The sequence below is a fragment of the Molossus molossus genome, unplaced genomic scaffold (assembly GCF_014108415.1).
Source record: "Molossus molossus isolate mMolMol1 unplaced genomic scaffold, mMolMol1.p scaffold_m16_p_19, whole genome shotgun sequence".
In the NCBI taxonomy this organism is placed as follows: Eukaryota; Metazoa; Chordata; class Mammalia; order Chiroptera; family Molossidae; genus Molossus; species Molossus molossus.
The window spans coordinates 5,487,889-5,496,463 of NW_023425354.1; the positions used below are offsets into that span (position 1 = coordinate 5,487,889).

General features: G+C 55.0%; 2 protein-coding genes across 3 annotated transcripts in view; one reads left to right on the top strand and one right to left on the bottom strand.

Annotated features, from left to right (window-relative positions):
- TMEM104 (transmembrane protein 104) overlaps nucleotides 1-3,630 on the bottom strand; it is a 53,978-nt gene extending 50,348 nt beyond the window's left edge. For both annotated transcript variants that reach the window (XM_036269883.1, XM_036269884.1), the window contains exons 1-2: nucleotides 3,578-3,630; nucleotides 2,817-2,941 (exon numbers count right to left, since the gene is read on the bottom strand). In XM_036269883.1, the coding sequence (XP_036125776.1) occupies nucleotides 2,817-2,861 (45 nt within the window). In that variant the 5' untranslated portion in view covers nucleotides 2,862-2,941; nucleotides 3,578-3,630. The remainder of the gene's footprint in view (nucleotides 1-2,816; nucleotides 2,942-3,577) is intronic.
- Nucleotides 3,631-4,086: 456 nt separating this feature from the next.
- On the top strand, nucleotides 4,087-8,213 carry NAT9 (N-acetyltransferase 9 (putative)). The gene is made up of 6 exons (XM_036268676.1): nucleotides 4,087-4,567; nucleotides 5,454-5,563; nucleotides 6,101-6,244; nucleotides 6,833-6,892; nucleotides 7,105-7,199; nucleotides 7,305-8,213. The coding sequence occupies exons 1-6, from the start codon at nucleotides 4,491-4,493 to the stop codon at nucleotides 7,437-7,439; spliced, it is 621 nt and encodes a 206-aa protein (XP_036124569.1). The 5' UTR covers nucleotides 4,087-4,490; the 3' UTR covers nucleotides 7,440-8,213.
- Nucleotides 8,214-8,575: the final 362 nt, after the last annotated feature.

Here is an 8,575-nt window from a genome sequence, read left to right on the forward strand (position 1 = left end):
CGTACTGTGGCCGTGGCCGGCTAACCTGAGTACCCCCTGTTCTCACCACTTCCTCTGTGGCTACACTGGAGAGGCACAACCCCCATTCCTGGGGATTGACAGCTGACCTGCTCCCCTGTGCTCTGGGGAGGTCAGTGCGGTGGTCCAGCTGCCTCGCCTCCTGCCCAGCGGCCTCACCCACAGATGTGCAGAAGGCAGGCTCACGGGTGCCAACAGCTTCCCCAGTGGCGGTTGTCAAAGGAAACAGAAGGCAGCAGAGATGCAGCAGTAACAAGGAGGGCTCGAGGCTGAGACAAGCAGTCTTTCCTTCAAAAGCAACAGCGGCGATGTTTGGCAAGACCGCTGGCAGAAGGCAGCCCCAGCAGAGGCCCTTGTGCAGGCGTGACCCACCTCTATTTTGCTCACACCATCCCTTCAGTCCTGAGCCACTCCTGGGGCCCGTAAACGGGGAAACCAACACGCCTGTTCTGAGATCACTTACGGGGGGACGTACAGCCCCGAATCATGTTCCGGGATCTAGCACTATCCTTAAGAGGGTTGTCTGTCCACTACAAACATTTTATGCAGAATCATGCAAGCTAAAACAAATATCCCCAAGCACTCAGAAGAGGGCACACAGAGGTAGGGAATGACCAGGTTATGGCACACTTGTGAACCGTGTCAGTACTCAGCATCTTGGTCTCTCCAGGTAGCCAGAGTGGGTTCTGCCCACATGGTGCTGAGCAGGGCAGCACCCACAGTAAAGCCAGTTCCATAGCCTATCTGAGCTCAGTGAATAATGAACCTCACCCCTTCTATGAGGTCCGTTATCCACTGGGCCGAGATGTTAGTCTCACAGGAGATCAAAAACTATTGTCCCAAGATGGCGGGGGTTAAGGAAACCTCAGGAGGAAGACACGTTCTCGCCTCATACCCTGACCACTAAGTCCTGGTAATGTCCCCTCGTTCTCAACACGGGCCATCTTTCTCTACCTCTCTCTTCACCAGCAGGATAAGAGAATACTTGCAGTTGTCTACGGCAAATGCCCAAAGTAGGCTGTCAAAGAACCTCAAACACACAGAAAATGGAAAATAAAAAGAAGCAGAACCCACCAAGGCTTTTCGAGTGCACGGCCCCATTTCCTGTGGGCACATGCTGACATGTGACATGATTACACACTAAACAACTGGCGACACGAAAAAAGTGGGCATGTCCAAGTTTTTTCCTTCCCCAAACTCAGTCGCAGAAATGACTCAGCTAGAAGCTTACAGATGTTCTGAGCAGCAGCAGGAACCCTGGTGACGTTTATGGACAGTGTGGACGTTTCAGGCTGATACCGAGAGGAGGCTGCGTGTTGTTTCGCAGTGCCCCAGACAAGGGGGACAACACTCAGTTCATTCCCGGGTTCAAGAAAGACTCCCCCCTGATACATTTCTGAAGTGAAGGAAGATCCTCTGGTGCTACACACAAATGGCCCACGCCCAGCAGAAGACCCGGCAGTGAAGGCTTTTTCCAGCTGTTCTCTGAGATGCTTCCTTATCCATCCTTCAGCTTGAGAGTCTGTGAAGCTAGTGAAAACAGAGCAGGGACCCCCAGGCTAAGAAGGCAAGTGCAAAGCAGGGCAGCTATTTAAGGCTAGGTAAGCTCTAGAAAGAGGACTCTTTTCTTTTGCATTTCTTCAGATAGAGTGGGAGGGAGAGTGGGAGGAAGAGAAAGAGAGAAACATCGATGTGAGAGAGATACATCGAGTGGTTGTCACCCACAGGACCCCAACTGGGGCCGGGGACAAACTGCAACCGAGGTATGTGCCCTTAGAGGGAACCGAACCTGGGACTCTCTGGTCCGGGTTCGTTCTAACCGCTGAGCCAAACTGGCCAGGACTCTCGCTACTTTCCCTGGGATACCTGGTAGCAATGTGAGACAATCATTTGATTATTCCTATCCTCCAGCTACTTATCCAGGCAAGAGGACTCCATGATGTAACTATGACCAATCTTATATTACACAAAGAAGATAAATTGAGTGTGTGTGCATAAAACACAGAGCGAAGACGGGGAGAAATCAATCATTCTAGTTGTTCTAATTACAGACTCCACCAGGCTGCAATTGGAAGTTGTCTGCATGCTTTCTCTGCCTCTTATGCCATCCAGGACTATAAAAGTTGTGCAACTTAAAACTCAGCTGGCCCTGGCTGGTTTGGCTCAGCGGTTAGAGCGTCAGCCTGCGGTCCATAGAGACCCGGGTTCTGTTCCCGCTAAGGGCATGTGCCTTGGCTGCAGTTTGTCCCCGGCCCTGGTTGGGTCGTGTGGGTGGCGGCCACTCGATGTGTCCCTTTCACATCGATGTTTCTCTCTCTTCCTCTCTCTTCTTCCCACTCTATCTGAGTAAAAAATGGAAAAATGTCCTCGGGTGAGGATAAAAAAAAACACACACACACACAAAAAACAAAACAAAAAAAAAAACTCAGCTGAAAACCCAAGTAGTTTCAAACTGCTGAGATGAGCAAAACCCACAGGCAACAGCTGTCAATCACCGTCCATTTGAAAGGCAGGCAGCACAGTGTGCAGGTGGTAGTAGCCCCGAGGTAAATACCATAAAGAGTTGGCAAGTCAATTTTGTTTTCTTGACCACTCTCTGATCAACATCTAAAATGAGAACAAACCTGAGTCTCATGTTCTGAGCCCCAACTGCAGCGACCTGGCTGCTGCTGACTCGAGGTCTCCCAGAGCCTAGGCAAGCGGCGCAAGGTGCCAGTACAGTCCACTGGGAGCAGAGCGCTTCTCTAGAAGCCGGAAGCACTGATGTGGGCAAAACAGATTGTAAAAGTAAAACTCACGTAAGGAGAATAAAGCTCCCCGGTCTCTGTGATTTCACCCGCCATTTCCAAAAGTGAGGAAGGTGCGGTCGGAGGTGCCTTCTTCCTTGCCGGGCGGCTGCTGCTGCTGCTGCGGCTGCGGCTCCCTAAGGCAAAAGAGCAGACTTCAGCTTTCTGATGGACCTAGACAGGGGTGGCAGCAGGTCTGCAGATCCCCCCTCCCCCGTCCTTATCACAGACACTCATGGTCTCAATATATGTCACAAGACAGCGGGGAGCAAAAGTCTCCCTAGATGATTCCCAACTGGCTGTTTTTACTTTTCTTCCTATGTGCAGGGCATGAATGTATTCAATGCTGCTCAGATCCCAAGCGATGTAAGAGGCCTTTGAAGCCACTAAGTCTCACCCACCACAAGCATCCCCTTCACACACTCTCCGGTGGCTATCCCCATACAATGCCAGGAACAGCGAGCTCACTACCGCACAGGGCAGCCCAAGCAACTGTCTGCCTCCGCCTAGGACAAGGGGCGGCGGGCATTCCTAGGTCGCCCTCCAACCCAACTTCTGGTCCCAAAGCCTCTCCTTTTTAATGAGGCCTCCACTTCCTGGCCCCCCTAACCTGCTTTCTGCTCTGTCGTAGGGCTCCCCACCCTCAAGCCTCCCCCTTTTCTTAAGAGCCCCCGCTCCGAGTCTCTCCCCGACCGCTTTCTGCCTACTGGAGGAGCCCGGAATCTGGCACCGCCCCAGCCCGCCCCAGCCTACCCTCGTGCCCGGCCACTCACCTGCAACGCAGCGCGCTCCGGGCCGCCACGGCCGCTGCCTCCAGCCCCTCGGCTGCAGCCGGCGCCAGCTGTCCCGCACCAGCGCCCACAGCACGCATGCGCCTGCGCCGGGAGCCGGCGCGCTCCTCGGGCGGGGTGCGGCGCGCTGATTGGGCGCCTCGTGGAGGCGGGACCGGGATTGGGCCCCGGCGGCTGCCGTCTGCGTGGCGGAAGTAGGCGGGGTGTGCGCCTACATGCATGTGGGAGGGGCGACCGTCGGCCCGGTGGGAAAGCGAGGCTAGTTGGCGGAGGTGGCTCACGCCTTCTGCTAGGGACATTTTCGTTGGAGGGAAGTGGGTGTGGACTTGGCCGTGCTGGGGTCCCGGTGGTTGGGGTGCAGGGTGAGGGTAGAGGAGGGTAGCCTATGGCTCCGCACAAGGGGAGGGAGTTAAGAACGTAAACTCGCCTACCCTGAAGTGGCCTGTGGACCTGGCTGGGGGAGTGGGGAAGAGGCAGGGCCAGAGCCAGGTCGGGTGGTTGGAAATAGGTTTAAGGGCAGGGCTGGAAACTGATCCTGGGGCGGAGTCTTAGGACCCGGCAAGTGATGGGAGCTTTGGGGCTACGTTTTGGTCCCTGGGTTCGAGGCATCGACGTTCCGAGAGGTGGGGCGAAAGGAGCAGGCAGAAATGGCAGCTCGGGCCTGGCTTTTTAAGACGCGAGGGAAGGATTTTTAAAAAACGATCTTTAACCATTCCGGCTCCCTTTCTCGCAAGGGGTTTAGAGTCCCCGTTCTCTGAAGAGTTTCGAAGTAAAGGCTCTTCTGACACCTCAGCCCCAGCAGGCATTTAGCGAGTTGAGAGCCTGGGCTCCCGCCCAAGTGGGAGGAAACTCAGGGTCCTGAAGTCTTTGCCCTCCCCACCCGCAGGCTGCTACCATGAGGTTAAATCAGAACATCTTGCTGCTGGGGAAGAAGGTTGTGCTGGTACCCTACACCGCAGAGCATGTGCCCAGGTAACGGGTCCACCTGACATGGGGTTGCTCTCCAAAGTGCAGCGAGGAGGGTCAGCTTTCCTTAGCCCAGATTTCAGAGGCTCTTCGGAGCAGAAGCATTGGTGTGAGAAGTAATTACATACAGGAAAACGTGAACAGTGAAGCAAAGGACTATGCCTTCCCTGAAAAAAGTCACCCATCCCCATGTTTTCTTTTCACCCTCTCAGCTTCTTTTGGCTTTTTAGCAAGGAATTCTTTTATGTAAACTAAATGTGTGCAAGAAAGTGTTTTCTCGCCTGATTGTAAATTAGTGACCCTCCTTTGGTGCCTGCGAATGTTCTCAGTTCTTGGAGACTTAATGTTAGCGTGTCATAAAACTGAGCTGATGGGTTGGGCTGATGTCTCCTGTTTTGAAAGGCCAGAACTGAATTGCAGGGTGGGACTCCTGTGGGGTTAGTTGGCGAAGTCTGCTGACTGGAATAGTGGTGGTGTAGGGGTGTATTCTCTACTTGTAGTTTCCCCTTTGGGGGGTTCCTTGTGTCCAGACTTTGTGGAGATCTTATCAGCCTTTGCTGAAGTCAGCTTGCCATATTCTTCCTCTCAGGAATTCAAGGAATGTTTGGCCTCAGACCGCTCCCCCACACTGACCCCAGAGACAGGATGGGAAACTGGATGGATAGAACTGACCCCTCTTGCGGTTCTCTTGTAGGACCAGCCAGCCTCTAGGTCTTGTGCCCGTGGAACTCTGCCATAGGAGCAATTATAACTCTTTCTTTGGGTCTTCTATGAGCCCTGAGTTAGCCCTATGGGGTTCTCCTTTCTACCATCCATTTCTTCATCTCATAGTGTCAGACCCATGCTTCTGAGTCAGTCCTGCCTGCTGAAGGCCACCCCTCTGTCCCTGCAGGTACCACGAGTGGATGAAATCGGAGGAATTGCAGCGTTTGACAGCCTCTGAGCCGCTGACCCTGGAGCAGGAGTATGCGATGCAGTGCAGCTGGCGGGAAGACGTGGACAGTGAGAAGCGGAGATCTGGGCTGCTAGTGGGAGGGCTGACTCCAGAGGCAGTCTCCAGAGTCCCTCCCATTCTCATTCCTAGCTGTAGCCCTTCTAGGGGCATAGCAACCTTGTGAAAAGCTTGGAAGGTGCCTGAAACCCTCATACTCTGATGCCCACTGAAGCTGGTCCCTGTGGCTGACACTTCTGTCTTCTTCCCCACTCACAGTGCCAGGCTTAGAAGGATTTAAAAGAAGTATTTTGGGCTGTGGTTGTAATTGAGGCCCTGCCCCTCACATTCTTTGCTGCAAGCACAGTGTGGTGACCGCTCTTCTTTGGGTCCCCCGCTGTCTGAAAATACACTTGCTGTTTGGAGAAGCCATCATTTCCTGCAAGAGGCAGATTGAGGACTTTTTAATCAGCTGAAGGAAGCTCTGGCTCCCCTTTAATCCTGCCAGACTTGGAGACAATGGTAGTTCCCTGGCTTGGGTAGGAAGACTGTCCTCACTGCACTTCTTTGGGGAGTGTAGATGACAACCCTGTCGCCTCCCTTTTTAGAGTGTACCTTCATTGTACTGGATGCAGAGAGGTGGCAGGCCCAGCCGGGCACCACCGAAGAGAGCTGCATGGCGGGAGATGTGAACCTCTTCCTCACAGATGTCGGGGACCCATCCTTGGGGGAGATTGAGGTCATGATTGCAGGTTCGTTCCCTCCCTTCTGGGTCTCAGATCTGCTGAACTTTAAGCCAGCTGAGGCTGCACAGGGACCTCAGAGAGCTCAATGGGAGGCTCTGGTATTGGTGAGCCAGCACCTGGCTGGGGCACACTGCTGCCACTTGGCAACCTGTTAGCCTGTGGTTCACTTTGTTCTTGTCGTATGCTGAGGTGTGAACTCAGCCTTTGGGCTTAGGGTCTTCAAATTTCACTCTGCCCCATTTTGGGGGTGGTCTGGGGACCCACTGGAAATAGTTGATCTTTCCTGGAGCATCTTCCCATGCTGTAGGAGGGACCCTTCAAGTTTCTGTGCCCTTCTTGGTCCTTGGCCTTCTCCTAAGAGGCTATGCAACTCCTCATAAGGCAGCACAGAGGTCAGCTTTGGGGTCAGGTTGCTGAGTGTCTCCAAGCTATGAGACCTTGGGCAAGTCATTTACCTCCTGTGTGCCTCTGTCTCCTCATCTGCAGAATGGTAAGTATTTAGACTTCATAGACTTGTGAGGATTAAATGAGATGGCATCTGTTAAGTGCCGGCCCTGGAGCCTGGCACGTAGTATCGTGACTGTTTTCTCCTAGAGCCCAGCTGCAGGAGCAAGGGCTTTGGCACTGAGGCTGTTCTCATGATGATGTCTTATGGTAAGGAGGTTGGGGCAGACAAGGTGGCAAGTGGCCAGGCCCCGGGTGAGGGTTAGCCCATGTTGGGAGTGAGCCTTCTTCAGGTCCGAAGGCATGAGGTCGGGGCGGGGGGCAGGTGGCAGGTGCCTCCACTGCATACTGGGACAGGCAGGGCGGAGGATGCTAGAGGGCCCCTCATCCTGCAACTTGTCCCTCTCTCTGATCTCTGGGAGGAGTGACCAAGCTGGGTGTGACCAAGTTTGAGGCTAAAATTGGGCAAGAAAACGAACCAAGCCTCCGGATGTTCCAGAAACTTCACTTTGAGCAGGTAAGGATGAGCCTGGCGGGAGGGTGAAGCCTGGGTCTGGGCGGTGGGGCCCACTGGTGCTAGAACTCGTGGCTGTAACTTAGCCAGCCCTGATCTCTCTGGCAGGTGGCTGTGAGCAGCGTCTTCCAGGAGGTGACACTCAGACTGACGATGGACGAGCGGGAGCGGCAGTGGCTTCTGGAGCAGACCAGCCATGTGGAAGAGAAACCCTACGGAGACGGGTCACAGGAGCCCCGCTGACAGAGCCCTGCAACAGGAAGGAATGCACCGGCCTCTGGGCAGTGCTCCCGACCCCTCTACAGACTACAAATCACCATTTGGGGCCTTTCAGACTCTGGGCAGGACGTGCCTTGGCTCCCTCAGGCTGGCAGTGTGGCTCAGTGACTCCAGGGCACCCTCCTCCTGGCCAAACCTGGACTCAGACTCTCAGAACCTGGAGTGGACAGCCCAAGTCCATGGGCGGAGGCACAGCGGGAGGCGAAGGGGGCCTGGAAGGCCAGAGGTGCCACTCTGAGGCTGAGGCCCTGGCAGGAGGAAAGCACTGCGTGGCCAGCCTTCCGCATCCTCACTGGGCCCCGTGGAGGGGAGCTGCCGGAGGCCCACCTGCAGCCCTTACCCATCCTGCCCGGGGGTGCCAGGGCAGCTCAGGCCTCTGTCCTGTGCAAGCGGGCTGCGTCACCTCGGCAGGTCTGGAGACTAATGAGGTTGGCCCTGTTAGGACAGACAGGTGGCTTGGAAAATGGGCAAGAATCCTGTTCCTTTCTCTTCTTTGGAGCGTTCTGAGTTAGTTTCGGATACAGCTCCCTGTGGCTGGAGAGCACCCCTCTGCTGAAAGCTTCCCGCCTCCTGCCCTCTGCCTCTGGGCGCAGCTGCACCTGTCAAGGCTACAAGGGGGCGCCAGAGGCACAGGTTGGCATGGCTGCCTGGCAACCTGTGCTTAACAGCTGGGCCAGATCTCCCCACCGCAAAGCAAGGGGGACACCCACTGACGTCTGTCCTCAAGCCGTCATCTGGCGTGGCTGGCAGGAAAAGCCAGTCATATTTCAAAACAGATGTGGAAGAGACTCTTGAGGGGCCCTAGGGCATTTTCAAGGCCCCAGGCAAGTTAGGGTGGCTTGCCTAAGGCCTCAGGGCTTTTGATGGCAGAGCCAGAACTACTGCTGAAGCCTCCCAGCTCCTTTGGTCCTGGCATCTGACCCCAGACCATGCACTGGAAACACTAGAATCTGAAACGTGCCTGGCCCTGGCCGGTTCGGCTCAACGGTTAGAACATTGGCCTGCGGTTTGGAGAGACCCAGGTTCGGTTCCCGCTAAGGGCATGTACCTCGGTTGCAGTTTGTCCCCGGCCCTAAGTGGGTCGTGTGAGTGGCAACCAC

Excerpts from the sequence above, each read along its gene's own strand:
- NAT9 (XM_036268676.1), top strand. The coding sequence starts at position 4,491 with ATGAGGTTAAATCAGAACATCTTGCTGCTGGGGAAGAAGGTTGTGCTG. Across the intron at positions 6,893-7,104 it reads TCTCATGATGATGTCTTATG|GAGTGACCAAGCTGGGTGTG; the intron begins GTAAGGAGGTTG and ends GATCTCTGGGAG. Across the intron at positions 7,200-7,304 it reads AGAAACTTCACTTTGAGCAG|GTGGCTGTGAGCAGCGTCTT; the intron begins GTAAGGATGAGC and ends TCTCTCTGGCAG.